This window comes from Diadema setosum, chromosome 21, assembly GCF_964275005.1.
Source record: "Diadema setosum chromosome 21, eeDiaSeto1, whole genome shotgun sequence".
Taxonomy (NCBI): domain Eukaryota; kingdom Metazoa; phylum Echinodermata; class Echinoidea; order Diadematoida; family Diadematidae; genus Diadema; species Diadema setosum.
The window spans coordinates 21,816,825-21,839,876 of NC_092705.1; the positions used below are offsets into that span (position 1 = coordinate 21,816,825).

The window sequence follows — 23,052 nt, forward strand, 5'->3', positions numbered from 1 at the left end:
ATTAAAAGATATCAAATTTCTTAATAAATTAAAAAGAGTAAATTTTCAAAATGATGTCATCAAATTTCAAGTTTACTCGAGCGTATCTCACTTATCCTTTGCCAATTTTCACCTAAATTACAATATGTTGTAGCTTATGAAATGTTCTTTCATAAATGTAATTACACATTTTTGATTAGATGACGACATCACATCGAAAAAATGGATTGAAGGTAACCTTGTCAAATTTGACCAGTTTACGTGTAATCTCTATGGGAGTGCAATTTTTATGGAAATGAAAATTGACATGAATATCTTTATCGAGCACTAGCTCACTTATGCTTCGGTGAATTTCTCTAAGATTTTAATATGTTGTAGCTGAGACGTAGAGCTTCGCCATATGCCCTTCGTTTTTCAATACGTTGTCGTGATCACGTGATAAAACTTGGTTGAAATTAAAGCTTATCTTCGATGTATTGAAATATTTTTTCTTTTTACAACTTTATGTGCAATAACTCAAGAAAAACATACCCTATCACCACCATATTTTGCACATGTTTAGTTCATGTCACGAACATTATTTCATAAAACAACAACTACTTGATCAGACGCCATCTTGGGTCTGTAAATTAGGGTCAAAGGTCATACATGTTTCAACCTGTATCTTGGTGAATATATGTCCTATCTTTCTCATATTTTGCACACGTAAAGACCATGTTACAAGAATCATTTCACAAAATAACCACTAATTGCTCAGATGCCTTCTTGGGTGTGCAAAGTGGGGTCAAAGGTCATATGTACTTCTTTCTCAATCTTCGCTATTACGTGTTATCTCTAAGGGAGGGAGTTTTTCTAGATGTAAAAATTGACATGACTATCTTTATCAAGCACTATCTCACTTATGCTTCAGTGAATTTCTCCCAGATTTTAATATGTTGTAGCTGAAACTTTGTGCTATCATATAAGTCCCTTTGTTTTTTCACACGATGTCGGTATTACGTCAAAATACTTGGTTGAAATTAAAGCTCATCAACGATGTATTGAAATATTTCTTTCTTTGCGCAAGTTTATTTGCAAAAACTCAAGAAAAACATGCTCCATCACCACCATATTTTGCACATGTTTAGTTCATGTCACCTACATTATTTTATATAATAACGAGACTTCTTGATCAGACGCCATCTTGGGTATGTAAATAAAGGTCAAAGGTCATAACTGTTTCATCTTATATCTTGGTGAATACCGGTCCTATCTTTCCCATATTTTGCACACTCATAGACGATGTCGCAAGAATCATTTCACAAATTAACCACTTTTTCCTAAGGTGCCATTTTGGGAGAGTAAAGGTGGGTCAAAGGTCATATGTATTTGTTGCTGTATCTTCGTTATCTAGTGTATACAGAATTTAGTACCAAGGATGGCAGATATGACTCCCTTTTCTAAATGAGAATCCAAACATCACACGGCCAATGTCTCTAAACACAGATGAAACCTGTATGGTCATGCGTATTGCGATCAGGACTCGAATCATTGATAAAAAAAATCGGATCACCTTAATTTGTCAGTAATGACAAATTACAATCTCTAGTTATTAATGGGTCAGGAGAAAAGCTATCACAATTAAGTATACTCCTCCTACTTTATAATTCAACACTGACTGAATCATTGACTTTAATACCCAAATTTACCTATTAAGTTGCTATAATGTACATTCAACCATGGAGCTACAACTCCAAAAATAATTGGCTATTCATGGGGATTGGGGCCAATTTGGGACCAATTCTTGATTTTTTTCCCTTTAATTTTGGACAATCCTCCATGCATCCAAAAGAGAATGATCAAGAGTTTGACTACAAAACAGATTAAGCGCCATTTTCAAACATTTTAAAGTAAGTCCATTGTCAGATGGAACAAAGTAACACTTTTTACAAAAAAGGGAATATTTTTGAAATCTGAATAAAAATATTCATATATACCTATTTTTTATTTCTTTTTGAAGGTTGAAAAGAAAATATCTCAACTTGACAAGGATGGAGTTAACTTGTTATGCAATCAAACTCTTCAAGTGTACATTTACATGTAGTCAAACACTGAAAGGTCATGAACACATTGTGATGCTAAAAACCCCAGGTGCACACAAAGCATAGAACAGACACATAAAAACAAGAACAAACTTATCCTAACAACTGATGAAAGTTTGTTGTTTGGTTTGTTTGTTTGTTTGTTTTTTGCATCAGTCAAGAGCAAAAATGAGAACCTGTATTGAGAACTGCAGCTGGAACTTGTTCTCATGAAACATACAGGTATAACTGTATGATAACAAAAAGAATAAATAGCTCTTTGTACTATTAACAAAATGCAAGATACATAGACTATGAAATATCAGAGTGAGTTTTTGTTTTTGTAACTCTGAAATGTACAGTGAATGTATATAAGAACAAGAAATGTGTACACCTTCAGTGCTTTATGTGCCAATTGCCACAGTCGCTGGGACACTGCCTTCACCAATTGATGCTAACATCTAGAAACTATGTTAACCTATTGAGGTTGAAACCTAATCCCCTTAATTCCCGTAGTGTCAATGCGACCTTTCGTATACGACTGTTGTTAGGCCAATGTGGGCTGTCCAATGCAGAAGAAATCCAACTTTTGGGGATTATCTGAACGTTCATGTATTTTTAAAAAAAAGCTTTCAAAAAGCACAATATTTAAAGGGATAGTATAGTTTTTGTTGAGATGGGGCTTCAGATCTCCAACTTCTTTGGTGAGATAATGAGGAACCTTTTAAGAAATATGAAAGAACATGTAATTCTAACAGGGATTCAAAGTTTATTTGATGAAAATCGGTTTTGAAATGGTTGAGATATCAAACCAAAGGGATCCTAATAAAAGGTGGGTCCCACCTTTTATTAGGATCACTTTGTATTACTTTGTTTATTTGTTTGTTTGTTTGGTTTTATTTTTTATTTTTTGATATCTCGGCAATTCAAAACCAATTCTAATCAAATAAACTTCTAATTCCTCTTGGTATTATATGCTCTTTCATATTTCATAAGAGGTTTCCCATTATCTCACAAAAGAAGTTGGAAATTTGAAGCCCCATCTCAACCAAAACTATACCATCCTTTAATACCTAATCCCTTAATCCCTATTGTGTCAAAGTGGCCTTCTGCATGGATGCCTATAAAAGACTGAGGCATATTGTCAGGTCTACGTCATATTTGCGGGCTGTCCAACTTACAAGAGAATCAACCTTTGGGGGATTATCTGAATGCTTATGAAAAAAAAAAAAGTTTTCTAACAGCAAGTTTAAACCTCCAGGCTGGCTTTAGGTGCCTGGGCTTATAAAGGGGAGAACAGTGGGAAATCCCATTATCTCTTCCCTCCTGCATGCTAAGGAAAGAAGAATAAAATATCCCTGTTCCAATTTTGACGACATGACTTGTTACTGACAATGCCATGGCAGATATGGCTGACATCATCTCAGCATGAACACAATTGGATTACAAGGAAATTGATCCCCAAGGAGAAACGCTCGGTATCTTCAGCATTCAAGCAATGACTTCTGAATATATTGCATGTATTTCAAACTCTCACATAAAGAGGAGTGGCTATTTTAACACCCATCGCATCTCAAGCAGTGTCATGAGGTCATTAATAAAGTCCATGACTATCTAGTCTCGCTTACAGACCATCTGCCTATACTATTTTGTTTCCCAGAATATCAACAAGATTTCCTAATGGCAAAAGAAGTAGTAGATAGCGGAGTGTCTGGAAATCAGACTGATATACATATCAAATAATAAGTTTTCTTCAGTCTTGTACCCTAATAAAAACATGCTGTTACCAACTTCATTTTGTTTCTAATGTGTGTGCTTTAGAAAAAAACAAAAACAAAAACAGAAAAGACAATCCCAGCTTTAAATTTTTTTCACCGTTATTGCAGCTGTATAAAAGACTCCGGTCTATCAGTTGCCTGTTAATGTGACAGATAAAGTGCAGTATCAGGCAGAATGGTTCCCCAAAGGATGAAATATCATGCACTGAGTTAACAGCCTCAGGGTTCAAAAATGTTGAAATTTTTGTGGTTTTTGTTGCTAAGAATTATCCTGCTCATTGGGTAAATTTGCTTGAAACAAGAGATCTTTGCCATTTTCAAGTAATCATGAAAAGAGCAGGGTCAAGCAAATGGTGTTCAGCTTTTATCATCAGCCAAAAATTTCATATAAAATCCAAAATCACAAATACAATATACCTTCATGAAAGTGATATCACATCAAATATCATGCAAATTACAGTGGACTCACGTTATAACCAAGTCCTCGGGACCGGAAGTTTTCTTTCCTTATATCGAAATTTCGTTATAACCGAACAAATAAACAATAAAGATACATAGAGTGGATACTTTGTTGTAACTGAAATGTTGTTGTTCGTCATAATGGGAGTGCCCTGTATATGAGGGGATTTCATAATCATCATCTCATATATACAGTTGTAGTATGTCTTAAACGGCTGGATGCCAAATGTGTTCAAATATCCTTATATTTAAATGAATTTGTTGTTGTTTTAAAGGAAGAAGAGAAAGAGAGAAAAGATGGGGCCCTATACATCAAATAATTTGCCCCAGACTATACTAATATAAAACATTTCAGTAAATCTTAGAAATATTAAACAAGAATATTTTTTTTTTTAATAAATGAATTTCAAAGGAAACAATCATATCCTTCGTATCAAAACAGTCTTGAGTAGTAATGACTACTGAGCAATGATCTTTCTAGAAGAGACAGATTACATGAATTTTCTATTTAATAGTGACAAAAAACAAACAAACATACAATGTACGAGATTTATAATACTTGAGAAACTACAGAAATCCACAGATTTTAATTTCCTGTTTTTGTCTGATTGATGTTCATTGTTCCTTGTTTGCTTTTAATATTCCTTGTTTGCTTTTAATATTCCTTTGATCAAAGCTAACCAAACCAATTACTAGTATTTGGTTTCTCTTCAATGGGCATATACATACAAGTATGCGAGCACGGGTACAACATAGAAAGCTCTGACTGTACAAGGGACACAACTGAATACGGCCACAAAAGCTATCGGAAAGCCTCATCCCCTCCTAACATAATAAATGAAAGCCACCAGCCATAAAGATTACCTTTGGCAGGAAGAACATGAACATGCACATGTTATTTTCAAATAGCTTTATAGATTTTGAATACTAGTACACACAGGCATGGGAATCAAGATTGTTTGGCATTCTCACAAAGTTCATCCTCACACCAAATGACATGGGACATACATGTACATGTTGGTCAATGGAAAGTTGTGCAAAGTGTTGAGAACCTGCTATGATACTGAAAAAAATAAACCAACCCTGACAAACCAAACATTACCAGCAAAGACATTGAAATGATGTCAACAAACAAAAAGACTGAAAGATGATTTCATAAGATATGATAAGGCTGAATATGATAGAATTTGGTTTAAAGAAAAAAGACAGAGAACTACAAATGTTTATATCTTTTTCAATAATCTTTAATTTCATGATAATGTTGAATAATGGTATGAGATTTGATTTTCACTGGTTCCAGACACATTGCCATGACCTTTACTTTTTATAATGATTGATCAAACAAACTTCAACTACTTTTAGATTAAAGGTCCTCTTTATAGCGCTAAGCATTACTATTAGAAAAAAGTCAGAAAAAAGTGTTTCTCACCATCCTCAAGAGCACAGCATACAGTATATTCTATTTTTCAGGTCATAATTGAACATTGAAAATGAAAAAAAAAAAACATTATTATTACTTTTATTAAACCTGCTGACCTCTTGTATGTGACTAGAAAAGTCATTAAAGGCCCAGTAGGTGGTGGGACATGGGTGGCCTCATTGAATCAATCTTCATTCGCTGCCCAGCAGGGTACATCAAACAATGATGAATAGCGCCCGTCAGCAAATATGTGAATTGAAGCGCATTCTCGTCGGGAACGGTCTACATAATGTACTCTAGTCCAGATTCTTCGGCTGTGTGTGTACGTTACGTACATGGAGATCGGGGATGGAGCTGTACACAGTTTGTTGTGGGGATTCTCGAATAAATCTGAGCCAGGCCAGCCTTCCCGCTCCATGGATCCCCACGCTGCCAGGTCTTGAAATCCCAACAAGTCCTCGAGTTAGACCATACATTATACTTCTGAGGTTTGGTGCTGTATTCCATGATCATAATCTCTACTATTCATTGGAAATGCGTGTTGCAGCAAAATCAATCCGTCCTCAATGGGTTAATAAACCTAGAACAAAATATACAAATGATCATGGGGGGGGGGGATAGTCAAGAAGAATTCATGTTTTTCATCACTAAACCCACAGATTAGTACTTTGAGCTAAAATGAAAAATAGGTGACATCCACTATTCAATACGGGGTTGTTATCCTCAGATGGGATTTGGTAAACCTTCATGCTATCACAATATAACCTACACAGTGATATCCTCAACTTGGAGAAAAAAAAATGTGGCGCTCTGTCATCAAATGTGTGAACCGAGCTGATATGGATTTTCCACGCATTTTTATTCACTGCTGTGATACATTTGGAATGTGCTATAGACAACCGCTGATAAAAACATCTGTCATTTAAGACACTATGCCACTTACAAAATAATCCCAGGATGGAAAAAGGTGTTTTTCTTTCCCCTAACGAGGGTACAAATATGGGAATTGTGTACATAGTGAGATAGATTGCTGATGTGGATTTGAACTTGACTTGTATTGTTAACTCAATCACACTTTGTGAGCAAAGATCTTTTTGACATTAGGCCAAGGAATATGGTAGTAATACTGGTAGAAATGGAAGCAGGAAATGGCTCAGCTGTCCTTATTACAGATGATTGATTTAAAAAAAATTTACTTGAACATCCAATTGCATTTGCCTCACAATTTCCTGGGACTTTCAAAATGTTACATACATGCACTATTTGTTCGCTTGTCCATAGTATACAGTACTGTGCTTTGTACGACAAGGGACTTGTTCAAAACTAGCAGGGAACAAAGATAGAGTTGCCATCAGTTTCTGATTGCCCAAATCTGGTGTGAAGTTTGCTGGGCTGGGTCCCGAACATTTGCGTACATCTTTAATCTATTGACTCATAATCCCTCTAACGCAGCACACACACTGCCGAAGAATCATGCCTGACTGGAGTTGACCATTATTGATGAGCGTAAGCTTTGGTGCACATATTCACTGATGAGCAATTCTATTCTACCAGGCCTGCGCTAGTTGTGGTTTTTTAATGTACAACGGTTGGCAGCCAACAAAGATCGATTCAACTGAAGAACCGCAATATCTGATGATTGAATTGATCTTCATTTCCTACCTACCACGATATTTTCAACCACAATTGCTCTTTTCAGCCACGCATCAGCGAATGCGTACATTAGGCCCGTTCACACACAAGGGAAAAAGTGCGATTTAAAAATCGATTTTCTCATCGCGATCAAAATTTTGAAATTTTTTCCTGTGTGGACAGAAAAATTTCACTAATTTTCGCGATCCTAATCGCGATCCAACTCGCACTATTAGTGCGATTTTTCAGAATAATCGCAATTATTTTGCCAAGCGTCGTGTGTGTGAGCGCGATCGAGATTCGGAAATCGGTATTTTTAATCCCATCGTTCGTAGCACGTGAACGTCAACATTATTGGGACCGCGGGGTCAGTCTTCGGTCATGCAAGTTTCGCACATGCGCAATTTGGCCACTGATTATTCTTTCCTTGCTGCGAAGTGCGATTTTTCCTTGTGTATGAACGGTCGAAAAAAAAAATCGAAATTTGGATCGCGATTGTAATTTCGATTTTCGTTGTGTGTGCACGGGCCTATAGACAGCAGCTCGCGCTCACTGGTAATGGTCGACATCAGTTGAGATTCCTTGGGTGTCTGTGTGAGATTAGTGATAAAGCTGTACACAATTCATTCCAAGGATTCTTGAATACACCATATCCGACTAGGGCCAGCCTTTTCACTCCATGGCATCCCCACACTCCTGGATCTTTAATCCACTGACTACACAAACTGGGTGGATCTGTATAAAGTCTATGAGAATTAGAGAACTTGGTATGGATTTGGTTGAGAGCTGCATGCTCAAACCACAAGCCATATGTCATAGAGTGTGATAATTAACTGGACACAACTTTCATTTTGACTCTGATTTACCGTTTGTGGTTTCCAGTGAAGGGTGAAGAGGTGAAGAAATAGCCCATGACTCTTTTAACGTGATCAGAAACACGTTTTACAAACGTGACAATCACAGACAAGGGCTAGTTCACCCACACTGATTACAAACGAGATATTCATCCTTGTGATTAGAAATGAGATGCTTTTTGTTGTCTGAAACTGGACCGGGCTGACACACACCGGAGCTGGATTGACAGGAATGTATCCTGATCATGAGGAGATAAGGAGACTAACGATAACCAATGGTGCTTTCACTTTCAAAGCCATACCCACTGATTGTGTAAGCCAACAGAGGACAAAAAAGATCTTATTTTACAATACTGTAAAAGTGGATATTTTCGCGCGACTAATTCGTGCTTGGCCGGGTAAGAAGAGTTTTGCATGTTTTTGATTCCGCGGAATCAAGACATCACACACAGGAACATATGGCTGGCAAAAATATTCGCGAGCTTTTATTTTCGCGGTAGTTTCTGGTTGTGCGAAATGCGCGAAAATTTCAACATCGCAAAAATTTTCACTTTTACAATATATCATTTCAATACAATGTTAATATCACACATCATTATCCATAAATATACAGTACCTCTACAAGTATATTTTACATATAATATGTATATGATGTCACTACGACACAATTTGAAGACCATCACGCCAGAGTAACTTTAAAAGGAAAGTCAATTGCTGGAATCCAGTTTACACACTTGTTGCTATGTCAGACAAGCCTTGGACAGGATTTAAGGTTGGCAAAACAACCTCTGTTTAAAGGACATGCATAAAATTTGAACAGGCTACGAAAACCAGCTTATTCTGCAAGCTTGCCAAAAAACTTTAATGTGCAAGCTTGCCACAAGCTTGCTGCAAACTTGCCACTAGCTAATTCTGATAGCTTGCCACTAGCTTATTTTGCAAGCTTGCCACGAGCTTGCTGCAAGTTTGTCGCTAGCTTCAATTCTGCAAGCTTGCCATAGGCTTGCCACTAGCTTATTCAGCAAGCTTGCCCCTAGCTTATTCTGCAAGCTTGCCACTAGATTATTCATGAGCTTGCTGCAAGCTTGCCACTAGCTTAATTATTCTGCAAGCTTGCCACCAGCATATTTTGCTAGCTTACCACTAGCCTGCCATGAGCTTGCTGAAAGTTTGTCGCTAGCTTATTCTGCAAACTTGCCATAAGCTTGCCACGAGCTTATTATGCAAGCTTGCCACTAGCCTATTTTGCAAGCTTGCTATGAGCTTGCAGCAAGCTTGCCAACAGCTTATTCTACAAACTTGTCGCAAGCTTTCCACTTAGCATTGCCAATAGCTTATTCTGCATGCTTGCCACAAGCTTGCTGCAAGCTTGCAAATAGCTTATTCTGCAAGCTTGCCACGAGCTTGCCACAAACTAGCCACAAACTTGCTGCAAGCTACTGCAAATTTCTCAGATGGAGGAATGAAGACTAAATCAATGTGCCTTTAGTGTCTTTTTTAAAACACACACACACACACACACACACACACACACACACACACACACACACACACACACACACACAAATCCTACTGTAAGTACAGTGTACTTTGGCTTCCTCATTACCAGAAGCTTTGGAAAGGTTTTTAAAGGGACATTCCGCACGATTTTCATAATTTCACATCATGTAGTACAAAAATCAACAGCTCCACATATAATAGATACCATGTGGAATTTATTATGGTCTTTGAGCAGAGAAATTAATACTCTGAAAATCTTAAACAAATTACACTGAACAGTGTTGATGACATAGAGCCTCACATATTTCAGAAATGTAACAGTGTATTTCCATTACAACATCGCTTGAAGTTCACCTGTGTAGAACTAAATATGCATGCCTTCTTCTTTTGTTCTGCTTCCTTGAGCCCTAACTCATGCATTCTTATGGTGAGGTTGCCATGTCATCATTCTTGTTCATTGCAATTTGTTATGAATTTTGAAAACATTCTTATTTCTCATCCCAATCACTATAAATTTTGAAACTCTGTACTCAGTATAAATGAAGAGCTTTCAACCAAAAGGTGATAAATCCATTGATAAATGATGGATCTAGTGCCTTTTGGAAGCAAGCTCTTCAAATAATTTATAGTTATTCAAATGTAAAAGTCTGAAAATCATCTGGAGGTCTCCTTTAGATATGGCAAGGATCTTATGGTACCGTTTCAGTACAAACTTACACAGATATGCTGAATCTTCAGATTCAATTTGTCTATACTATAAAAAAAAAAAGATAACAAAGGTAGCATGTCAGTTTTATAAAACCTAGTTTACTTCGCTTGAATTCCTCCATCAAAAAATGGGCCCCACTTGGAGACAGGAAGAACTGCCTAGATAAATTATGAGGAAGTCATATCGTATAGAGCTAGATCACACATGAACTAGAAACAATTGTTGTTGGACAAACAATGCCAGAGCTGGATTTCACAGACCATTGCAACCTGTGTCAGAGGCAGCATAAATCTTGATGATAAATCTGTCACAACCGATGAAGCAAACATGATGTGATTTATGCTGTATGTAAGTTGAAACCAAAAGAAATATCCCTTGATTCTGATTCACAGGGTTTGTATCTTTTACTGGCATATATGATCAATGTATTTTTCTTATTTTCTTTTATCTGTGGTTGAATAAACTTCTTGGATGGAATGTACTGAAAAAAAAAAAGAAGACTTTTTGCACAGCAGGAAACATTGCTGAACACCCTGCCTACAGGTGGCAGCATTGCAAACTCTCGGTAAGCCCATAACACTGTGTTCTTAGCAGAAGTACAGTATTGTGCATTCTTGGTAGCTTATAACACAACCCTGCCCCCCCCCCCCCCATTAACAAAATGAAATAAAAAAAATAGAATGAATAATAATGAATAAATGAATAAACCATATAACTAGGTAAATACAGCATGATATGTGAAGTTTTTCAATAAAATGCATGAGAATATGAAATCCTGAGGCTTAGATAATTTGATATTACATATATTGTATAGGCCTAAGGCCAAAAAAAAAAAATTGTTGCATTGGCGTAACATGAGATTTTCAAATAGGGTCGGTCGGGCGGATTTTTTTTTATATTTTTTATTTTTTTTGCTACCTGCATTTTACGTGTAAAACTCGTGCTCAGCTCAGTAAACAGTTATAACTGCTGAACCGAATGTGCTGTGTTCATCTATTCTACAAATCATTTATGAGGCCGATATTACTGGAATTATACCCCTTCACAGAATTTAAAGATGTTGAAATCCCTATCCTGAATGTTTTCACTTCATATTTTACTATTTTGACTTAGATAAGATAGATGCAAATTGACCCATATGTACGATCTTTTCATCGCACACGGCGATCTCTATTACAGTCCCACATATACAGATTCGTGTAAGTTCTACAGATTCGTGTAAGTTCTCCACACAAGAAACCTATGGCAAAACTGTGCACAATACATCGCAGTCTGAATGCTAGATCTCTCCCTCGTACATCCGATATCCCCAGAGCCGTTTCCACTTCCGGGTTTGTGCGATCGCGATCGCAATCAACAAGATATTTGTTTCTTCCGTCGAGATGTTTTTCATTGCAACTGATTGACAAATTGCCCTACATCGACGTAAATAAGCACTGAATTGATCAGTGTTTTAGTAGTAGCCATGATAAAAAATCATGGGCGTACATACTCGAGCAGGATTCGAACCCACGACCTCCTGATTACCGGACAGGCGTCATCTCCACTAGACCACCGAGCTTTCGCCCGACAGCAAGTGTTGGTTCTAATCCTTATAGCATGCAGCGGGCACTGCTTTTGTTATTCAAATTTATGAAGTTCTTCCGTCGAGATGTTTTTCATTGCAACTGATTGACAAATTGCCCTACATCGATGTAAATAAGCACTGAATTGATCAGTGTTTTAGTAGTAGCCATGATAAAAAATCATGGGCGTACATACTCGAGCAGGATTCGAACTTGGACTCGAATCCTGCTCGAGTATGTACGCCCATGATTTTTTATCATGGCTACTACTAAAACACTGATCAATTCAGTGCTTATTTACGTCGATGTAGGGCAATTTGTCAATCAGTTGCAATGAAAAACATCTCGACGGAAGAACTTCATAAATTTGAATAACAAAAGCAGTGCCCGCTGCATGCTATAAGGATTAGAACCAACACTTGCTGTCGGGCGAAAGCTCGGTGGTCTAGTGGAGATGACGCCTGTCCGGTAATCAGGAGGTCGTGGGTTCGAATCCTGCTCGAGTATGTACGCCCATGATTTTTTATCATGGCTACTACTAAAACACTGATCAATTCAGTGCTTATTTACGTCGATGTAGGGCAATTTGTCAAAGATATTTGTTATCGATAGCAAAAAAAATAATAAAAAAACATGGGGTCGGCGGAATTTTTAGGGTCGGGCGGGTTACGCCAATGCAACAATTTTTTTTTTGGCCTAATGGCAATACACTAGTTGAGATTCAGCCTATAAGCACAAAGTACCGGGTATAGATTTGAAGCTCCCACCAAGGGGGGTTAATGGGGTGTTGGAAGGAAAATGGGTATTTCAAAGGGTCATATCACACTGGAATCATGTGTGCTCACTCAAAGCAGAGATGACAATTTGAACAATATGATTACTGGTTACAGATGATAAAGGTACAGCATATCCTGTGCAGGAAATGGTTGTATTTTGTTGATAATTACATCAACAAAGAGCAATGACAACCTTCACTGTTATTGCTACGCCTGTTAATCACCAAATGATAATACAAAGAAACAAGCTACATGGATAGAAAAGAAATAATGATAATAAATGAAGAAAAAGAAGCAGTAATATGGACCATAACAACAATGCTTAGTTACCACATTTTGCAGCTTGTGACTTTTGTTATGTTTTGACCTACTTTTATAGAAAATGGCAGGTGAAAACAAAATATGTGTAAATGCACCGGGCAAAAGATGAAATTTGAAATGTGTGTCGATCTACTGTACGTAAACACAAGTGCATATTAAATACAATGTTAGGGTCTCTGAAAAGTACACTTGCTGCATAGTATACATGTATGTAGTAAGATTTCCTCAAGATAGTGTACACGTATACTACAGAAGTCACCCTGACTATCAAACCAGGAATGATAATCCATTTCCCTTAACATTGTCCTTCTTCCAGAACACTGATATACCGATAGGCCAATTTTTAGGAAGTCAGATTTAACCTCTACCGTGTGTCACTGTAAATCCAGAAAGTTGCGCATGCATGAATATTGTGCAATTTTCGCAAGGAGCCAAAAATTCGCAAATGTAAATGCACGCATGAGTTTTGTCCACATAATGCACTGAATGCCAGTTACCAATTCTCAAAAGTTTCATTGAGTGATTAAAGTCTGTCATATCCAATTTACAGAAGTTTCATGCCACGAATGTTTGTGGGTAAATGGTTTACAGTGTCATACAAAAATCACTTTATCAGGTGTACTACATGTACTGTATACGCTGTTATTTTCGCGTACAGATATTTTCGCGAATGACGAGGTCATAGACATTTTCGCGAGATGTTGTTTTTGCGAATCGACGCTGACCTTTACATTAGTGCTCTATTAACAAAGCACATATAGACATTTTTGTGTGTTGTTAAATTCGCTATCCAATTCGCGAAAGTTAAACCCTCGCGAAAATAACAGCTTATACAGTATATGTCACTTGACATCTCCGCAGAAGTTATATTTTCTCATAGTGCCCAACACTGAGAGAAATTATTGTCTCAAGGGGAAAATATAACTTCCAAGGGAATATCAAGTACATTATAGACAAGGCAATATTTATCATATTATATGGTCCACACAAATGCACATCCTTTCATTCCAGCCTCCCCCCTCCCCCCTCCCCCCTCCCCCCCCCCCCCCCCCCAACCAGCCAGTCAATTCTGGAATACACTATGCACGATGACTAATCACTGACCAGTATTTGCCTCTATAGACCATTTTATAAAAAATCAATGCTAGCTATTAAAGTTTAATACCATATGTTGCCGGTTCACATTTGCTTGTCATCACTGAAGTGTCTTGAGACCACAGCTTACATATAAGTATCTGATAAATTATACCCTGTTTTAGTGTCTCCTATAAAGACACAACATCATCTCTAAGAGTCGTGCCATATTCACCTTGGACCGATGAACACTCTAAACAGTCACAGCTCAAAGCAAGAGTCTGAGGTGAGTCTGGCTTAAGTCTGAAGTAAAGATTGTGCTAGACGAGAAGACTCTAAACGATCTCGGTGTGAAAACAGCACACACTTCCCGTGACCTGCGCACAGGAGAAACTGCCATCTCTCTCAAGGAGAAACATCCACCCAGTGGTTTCCATAGAAACAGAAACGGGGTGTTTCTCATGCTCATTTTTGTCTGGCATGTCCTCCAGATGTCCTTCTGATGCTCTCTTTTAGACAGGGAGACTCTTAATGGGGTATAATATACTGCACATGTATGTGTACATGTGTTTGTGTGTAATACATCGTACATTCAGATCCTATATCAACCAAACCATGGGCCTGTTTACACCGAGCATGGTAATGACAACGGTTTATAAAATATGTTTTTTTGCTATGGTGTACCAAAAGGAATCATGTTTGGTTCTGTTTAAAAAAAAAAAATCAAAAAAAAAAATCAGTAATTTCGTACAAAGTCAGTCACCTCTAAATGTTATTCTTATGTCAAAATCAAGAGCAACAAAATCTATACCTGAAAATTAATTTTGTAACAAATTATAAGTGGGGAAGTGATATTGTAACAGAACCACATAAATGGTTCCTTTTGGTGCACCATAGCAAAAAACTGGACAGTTGCTGTTACTGTGCTCGGTGTAAACGGGCCTTAAAGGGAGGTTCCATAGAGCAATCAGTGAGGGTTGGTATTTCTCTTGTCCAGACATAAATAGCTGTAAGTTTCCACGAATCCTTAGAACTGCAGAAGTGGGAAAACTTGTTTGCTTTGCACACAAAATAATTTTCTTTCAATATTGCTTTAAGAATGGTATGTGGATATGATCTTAGACTTTTTTCCCAAAAAACAATGGCATGATGAAAGATAAAATGAAAGGCTTTTTACAGAGAAAATTTGTAGACATGATTTCAATATTTGATATGATACGGTACACATCCGAATGAATAGGGGCACACCTCAAAATTACAATGTGTTGCACAAGTTCAAGTTCACAGCAAATTTGGCTCTTACCAACGCACTCTTCCTGTTTGTTTTCTGTCTGGCATCGAAGGCAAGCATCTGTTTCATGGGAGAAAAGGAGAAAGAAAGAGGTTGAGTTGAGCGTGAACATTGTTAAATCAAAGCAGTCGCCGTTTCAAAGATAGGTAAACATTCGGGTTTGAGCAAATAACACACGACTTGCAAGATCTCCTTTGTCACATACAATTTCTATCAAGTCAATAACAGAGACGATGTCTCCGCCACTGAACATTGGACACTTAAAAGTGAGTATTGCTTTCAACAGCTAGGGCTGCGAACATTTTCATACATAGGATGTCCTTTGACCTAATGTATGATATAAATGGGGTGGGAACAGTGAATTACCCTATACATGAACTCTGTACATGTACCACAGTGGCGGATCCAAAGGGGGGCGCAACAGGTGCACGCCCCCTTTTTCGTTAAAAACAAAAGAAACAAAAAGAAAAAATGAAATGAAACCCGGAAGTGGCACCAGAAATATTAGTTGTTCCCCCCCCCCCCCCCTTTACAGAATTCCTGGATCTGCCCCTGTACCATGTATGTACAAGTATGTATGATATGAGCAAAGACCTGTGGCTGTAACTGAGCACACAAAATACAGAATGATTTGTACTACACATACACTTTGTAAGTTCAAACAGATTTAACCATCTGTACCTTGGGTAAAAACCACATTACCCCTTTTCCAACACAGTTCAAACATCCTTAGATACAGTTTCTACAGGATCTACAATGGTTCATGCACAGCCTGTAGTCATTTGGTAAAGGGCAAACAAGAAGATTCTTGATACACATCTAGAGTACATTTCTTTTTCATGATCATCATTGTCAATGAGAATAACAACAATCAACAAAAGGTTGCACTGTCCTCTAAGACTGGACCATATTAAAGTGGATCTGTCATGCGTAGAGGAAAGCAATGAAATTATACTTAAAAGCTGGCAACGACAGGACGATGGTTTTAAGCTCCCTTTGGGTAATCTACAACAACCACAACAGCTCCTTGCTTCAATGGTTAGCCAAGCACAGCAACAAATGCTGGTGCCCTGCACAATTTTATTTACAACATCTGTCAACACACTTTTGGCTGGAATTTGCACAACTCTCTTGCACTGTTTAAATGCATCAATTGATGGGTTCACCTTTCTCTTTAGATTTTGTCTACTGGATATCTTCCTTTGGTGCATTTTAGGATGTCCTTCACCAGGTGAAGAACTGATTTCAATGACAAAATCTTCGATAACAATGGTATGATCTGCTGGATGACATTGGCATGATACAGTCTGCTAACTGACTGATCACTATCGAACCACTTTCAAATGTCAACACATTTCAACTACACAACCTCAAGAAAGGTCATAATGATGACCTCAACCATTGCATTGTATAAATTATAAAACGATATGTAGCAGGTCCTAATCAAATATGTAATTGATAGACAGCATACGCTGTGCATGTGACCAGGCATCCATTTTGCGTAATACCTAATTTTGCTTATAAATGACAATCATAAGTAAATTATAATGACCGGTCATGAGCACTTTCATGTCACGATGGTGACAGGGTGACATTTTGTAGCTTTATTAAATTTACAAATGTAGGGTGCAAAAATGGATGGTGTGGAAAGTACCGTAACATGCCTGCAGTTGAAATTCTTTACTGAAGATGTCTGCTTCTTTCATTTTATAAAACAAATAACACACATCATTTTGTTTGTGCATTAGTGCAAAAATGCCCCCACTCCGTAGGCCTACACTGTAGGTTATTGTACCTTTGCAATAGTACGATAAAACAACCTGGGCTATTGCCCCAGCCATGTTAGCTTGTTCCAAAGGTACCTTGCAGGCTGGGGAGGCTTGGCCACCCCCCCCCCCCCTTTTTTTTTTTTTTTTTTTTTTTTTTTTTTTGCACCATACAAAGGAATACGGTGTCATCACTTTGGGCCTCCCACTTTATTTACTCCGGAAGTGCGTCAGTGGCACTAGAAAGAAATAGATAAAACCTTAAAGTGTGAGCATGGTAAGGCTTTGATTTTGTGCTGGAATACCTTTCTTGTTTTTTTTTTTTTTTTTTTTGCTTGTCAGCTGAAGAAACCTGGAAGTGGCATCAGAGTTGCGCTGAAGACTTTTTTTTTTTCTTTTGCTTTCCAGCTGAAGAAACCCGGAAGTGGAATGAGAAAGATGAGCTCAAGACCTTTTGCTTGTTAGCTCACAAAACCTGGAAGTGTCCTCCCCCCCCCCCCCCTTTTGAAAACGTGGTGCCAGCGGTGAACTCCTGTGAGTAATTTTAATGCCCTCCCTGATGTATGTTATTTGTGTAATAAAAAACACAGCCATGTTTGAATGAATACGGTGTTAAACAAATTTGTACAAAGCACGTGTACACTACATGTACGTCCATGCATGCCATCAATCATGGATGGACATGATAGGCAGTCTGCAGGAAACTTGACACTACATGTAGACACTGTAAATACAATGTAAACATAGCTGGCTCATAACATCAAGGTTGGCAGTGAGTAAACAGTAAAAGCCAGACACAATAGCATTGACACATTGCTAAACTGGAGGGGGCGCTAGAGCAGATAGAGCACCAATGCTACCTTGCAGTCTCACACCATGATAGTGAAGCAGCCCAAGATACTTGAATAGATCTGGATGACCTTGTTCAGAAACAGTGGCTATGGTTGATGAAGGGTAAATCCCTACAAAAATACACCTCATTTGGAGGTTGGACATGCTTTTTTTTTAAACTTTGGGGGAACTATATTTGTTTCTGCATACACTGTAGATATAGAAAATACATGAAATTAATGAGTGAAGAAACCACAGTCTCTTTCTTTTAAAAAAAAAAAAAAAAATCATGCTAATTTCAGGATTGGAGTAAAATATTTAAGTTGGTTTTCACTGAAAAAGTCTGAGACTGGTCACATTGAACAAACATAAATGTCAGCATGAATAAACATTTAATGATGATGATAATGGTGATAAAATTCAACACCCTATGACCCACTTCCTGTGCTTAACACTAGGTAAACTGTAGCTCACTATAGTAGTGATAGATCTCAATTTGTTTTAAAGCACACATAATTTTTAAATCTTTAGATAAGAAATACTCAAAAATGTTATCGTATATAAGAGATAGAAGTAAAAATCCCTGCAGAACAGTGCAAAAATGATCTGTTACATCCGATGTACTTCAGTACGGGATTATGCTTTTACCTGTATAATTAGCTAAAAATCATCTGAGATTAGTAAACACAGAAACCATGGAAACATTAAATTTGTAATAAAATGAAATCCTTGTGACCATTTCTCTGAATAAAGTTAACATTTTTCCTAGGTTGTTTAAAAAGCAAAGAGGGAGAAACTTGTGGAAGCATTTTCTTGATTAAAGTTCACTATGCAGGTTTTGGTGTTGACAGGGCTGTGAAAAAAATAGCGTTAGCACTTTGTTACACTGACTTTTATTGCAATTAAGCAATGTTTCATGCAGAAGTGATTCCTGATGATCAGAGCCTCATTTCATAAAGAGCTTGTATGAAAGGAACTCTTGCTGAAATGGAAAGTGTCACAGTTATGACAAGAATCCTGTTTTCTGATAGTGTTACTGGTCATTCCTACGGGAAGTTGACAGTCTACTGTTCCAGCAAGAGTTGTATCCTATCATTGTAAGTTTAAGTTTTGGTTATGAAATGGGGCCCAGATGATTGGACATTGTTGGGTCAGCACTGTACATTGTACATATATCAAATTTACCATATTTAACTTGTGTACTTATAATGACAGGCAACCCCCCAAAAGTAAGACGATATCAGAATGGTGCAGTGTATATTGTAGCCACACGCATGTGTCTTTACAATTCAGCCACACTTGTGTGGTTACATACGTACATGTGTACGTACAGTTGTATCATACATATCCATGGGCCATGCGGTTGGATACAGTCACATCGTGACATCAATGTGCAATACAATTTATAAACATGGACCAGAAACTACACATTTTGTATTTATATTCCACAGATCAGTTGTAGCTCCATGTTTGTCACACAAAATGCTACCATAACCCAGTATTTCTTTCATATATTCTACTTCCATACAACTTTATTTTCTTAAAAATGATTACCACTTCATTTGTCTTTTCTCATTTTTCTGGCCTCGTTTACTTGTTACAAATATAAATTTTTTCTGTTTAACCTGTTGATGACGAGTCCCGAGTATACTCATCGAAGGCCAAGTGTCTAGATGGGAAATGTGTGTTGTAGCAAATTCAGCCCGTCCTCAGTGGGTTAACTGTACTTCAAAATACACACCATCGTGTTTACCTGTGCAACCATGTGTTTGCAGGCTTTGTTCGATACGCAATAATTAAAGGACTCAAAATCAATTCAAAGTTCACCAATTAATCACAATTCTGCTTTTCATTTCACATCCACATATCTAATAAAAAAAAAAGACTGTGAGAATGGAGTCAAACCCATTGGCCATTGGATAGTAAAGAAAATATAATTATTTAGAACTTCGTGAGGTACATATTGTAGTGAATGTATTGTGTGTTGATAAGCCATGTATGAGACTCCAACCACGAGATGTTACACTGTACAGCCTAGTCCCACATGCATGTGGCTGGATGGTAGACACACGCCTATGGCTGTTTAAACACTGCCTACGAATTATAAAATTTGGAAGGATATACCGTCATCCGCACCAAGGTTTGACTGCGCAAAAGCATACAGGTTTCTACATGTAGCAGGTGGTCAAATTTTGGATGGCATTGTGGTTGAAATATGGGTGGCTAGCGTTTAACACAATGTTTGTAAGAGTAGGCCCCTACCTCTCGACTCTCTAACCACTATCATGGCAACGAATAAAATGTAGCCAACGTACCCATAACTTGAACTCTACAAATCGCACAAGTGTCACATTCCACGTCCCAGCTCCACATGGCCACAATGTTCCACTTCTTCAATGTGAAAAGTTTCTGTTCTGATTTTGTATTAGATGCCGAATCCCCATCACTTGGAGTCGTCTGTGCATGAGCGACTTCTGTTGTTTGGGACATGGTCTTCAATTGACACAGCTGTTGCACTGGACTGCAGAACTACTGGTACAATGGTACTAAATACACGTAGTTCAAAATTCTGAATGGATGTCTGTAGAATTATCGTTGCCGTTGGCTCATGCCTCATGAACTGGCTGGGAGTCTGGAGTGGTGTTGTGTAACTGCAGAGAATTTCGCAGGTAGACTTCTAGCCTCTAGAATGCAAAAACAAACAAAGTCATGAAGTTATCTTTTTACTTCTTTTAGTTCTAGTTCATGGGTTATCTAGAGTAATTGTGGCAGTATCCGGCCTTGATCCCGCTCAAGGCAGATACAACATATTTGGTAATATACTGCCAAAAGCAAACACAGGGACACTCTATACAAGATGAAACATGCATACCACGCAAATACTTTGACACTACATTATACCAATCTACAACAAAAAAATAAAAAAATGATATGGGCACAATCTCCGACAAAAGAAAAATTTTCTCACCTCAGTGACAACATATCGCATCCAAAATTTTATTTTCAGTAGGATCTACTTCTTAACATCGACACATATAAGAAACAAGGGTCTAAGAAACTGGATTTTTTGTTGTTTTCCCGATGTTAATGGATTATGAAAACATGTCTTAACGTAAATACAGAACTTTAGCGAGCCGATGTGGGCAGTAATCTTTCTGGAAGTGGATGTTACCAACGAAAAAATCATGAAAATATGTCTATGAGAGAGACTTCAACAACATCGTCAGAATTGCGACCCGTTTGAAGTCGGTGCATGTGCGCCAGCTAACACTGTTACACGTATTTTCATAATTCATGTGCTTTCAAAATGGAAATGGGTGCTTACGCAACGTTCATGAGTCATGTGGAGGCGTTTAGCTGAAGATCGCGGAGCACGCGCATATTGCATACTATAGGATTGCTGAGAATCATGCCACAAAATATGAAACAGTTGAAAATAATTTGCCCGATTTGTTTACAGTGTGTGGAAAAACCCTTTCCTGCCGCAATTGGGGTAATTTACTCTTCAACAAGGTTCTCTTCCTTTACAAAGTCAAAGCAGGTCTATCATTCATACTTAATCAAGTAAATTTAGTATCAATCCTAGACCAGCCAGCTGAGGCAGGGTTGGGTTCTAAATAAATGATGGCTCTAACAAGAGCAAGATCTAGAGTTTAATTATATAGTAACTATACACAGCCCAGTCGCTGTACATGGTACGTCGCGACAGGGCTGTACGCGCGCGACCACCAACCACTAGGAGAGCGACGTAATCGTATCACGATAGCTTTGAATTTTGATACTTAACATCATTTTTGTCACCTCAAACTCATCGAGTATACTCTTCAATATTTACTCTACATCTGATGCTATCAGTATTCAAATGTACGCAATGAAACTTAACGAAATTGATCATCATATCCAGCATGTCCACACGGTACACAATCTTTCACGCCAGGCCTAACTATACACTTGAACACAGCCCAGTCGCTGTAGATGGTACGTCGCGACGTACCATGTACAGCGACTGGACTGTGTAAATTATAGTTAGGCCTGGCGACTGGGCTGTGTATAGTTACAGTAATTATATACATGTGTACATAACAGTTCGGGAAACCCACTCACAAGGGGGGCCCCTCCTTATAAGTAACCCGTCCCCCTTATAAGTAACCCCGTCCCCCTTATACATAAGTAACCCCCGGGGCACCCCTTATAAGGAGTCTCCACGCTTTTTTGCAATGCAATGCGAAAATGAAAGGACTGCGGCAATTCGCTTGATTATGTCCATAAAGCTTCACAAGTTTCCTACTACTAGTTACTCACGAAATTTGAGCAAAATCGGTTTGAGGCATCATATCTAAAATCATGGATTTAAATGCGATGTCAAACGACCCATGCGAATGCTGAAATGCGAGCGATTACTGGTGTGAGTGTCGCCAAGCGCGGCGGCACGGCAATGTTTGAGTGCAGACGTGGCGACTGACCTCCGTACTGCTCCGTACTCAGTCACCACGTCTGCACTCAAGATCATCATCATCTCTACACTGTCTGCACGATCGCAATACTACTTACTAGTAGTAAATTTATATTAGATATCTACACTGCAGCAATGAATGATGATACTAGTACACGAATAATCACGATATCAGACCGGAAACATTGTCACTGTTAGCTGTGATTGTTCCTCATTTACCTACAGTAAACTTACTAGACTCTATCTACTGATGTGACTGAGTGAGTACCTGGCTGAACCTGGGTTTACTTGTCTTTACTTTACTTCTGTAGACGTCTGTGAACTCTTTTTAGGCCCTACGCAAAATTGTGATTTATACTGATATGCTCTACACTAGATCTAGGTACGTACCGTGTTCACGGTCCTTGTCGATCTTGCTCACTCATTGTATAACGTAGGGCCTAGGCCTATATTGTATGTTTATTGCACCGCCTGCACCGCCCCTGTGGTATGTGAATGTGCACCAGCAGCTAAATACTAGTATTACAGTCCGTACACAGCACCACAGAGTCACAGCACAATATACAACAGCTAGGACTAAGGAC

At 38.1% G+C, this 23,052-nt stretch overlaps 1 protein-coding gene across 1 annotated transcript in view; it reads right to left on the bottom strand.

Annotated features, from left to right (window-relative positions):
• The window catches only part of LOC140244153 (RING-box protein 2-like), a 37,147-nt gene extending 14,193 nt beyond the window's left edge, over window positions 1-22,954 (bottom strand). The window contains exons 1-3 of the mRNA XM_072323783.1: window positions 22,859-22,954; window positions 20,331-20,699; window positions 15,431-15,478 (exon numbers count right to left, since the gene is read on the bottom strand). Of these exons, the coding sequence (XP_072179884.1) occupies window positions 15,431-15,478; window positions 20,331-20,505 (223 nt within the window). The 5' untranslated portion in view covers window positions 20,506-20,699; window positions 22,859-22,954. The remainder of the gene's footprint in view (window positions 1-15,430; window positions 15,479-20,330; window positions 20,700-22,858) is intronic.
• Window positions 22,955-23,052: the final 98 nt, after the last annotated feature.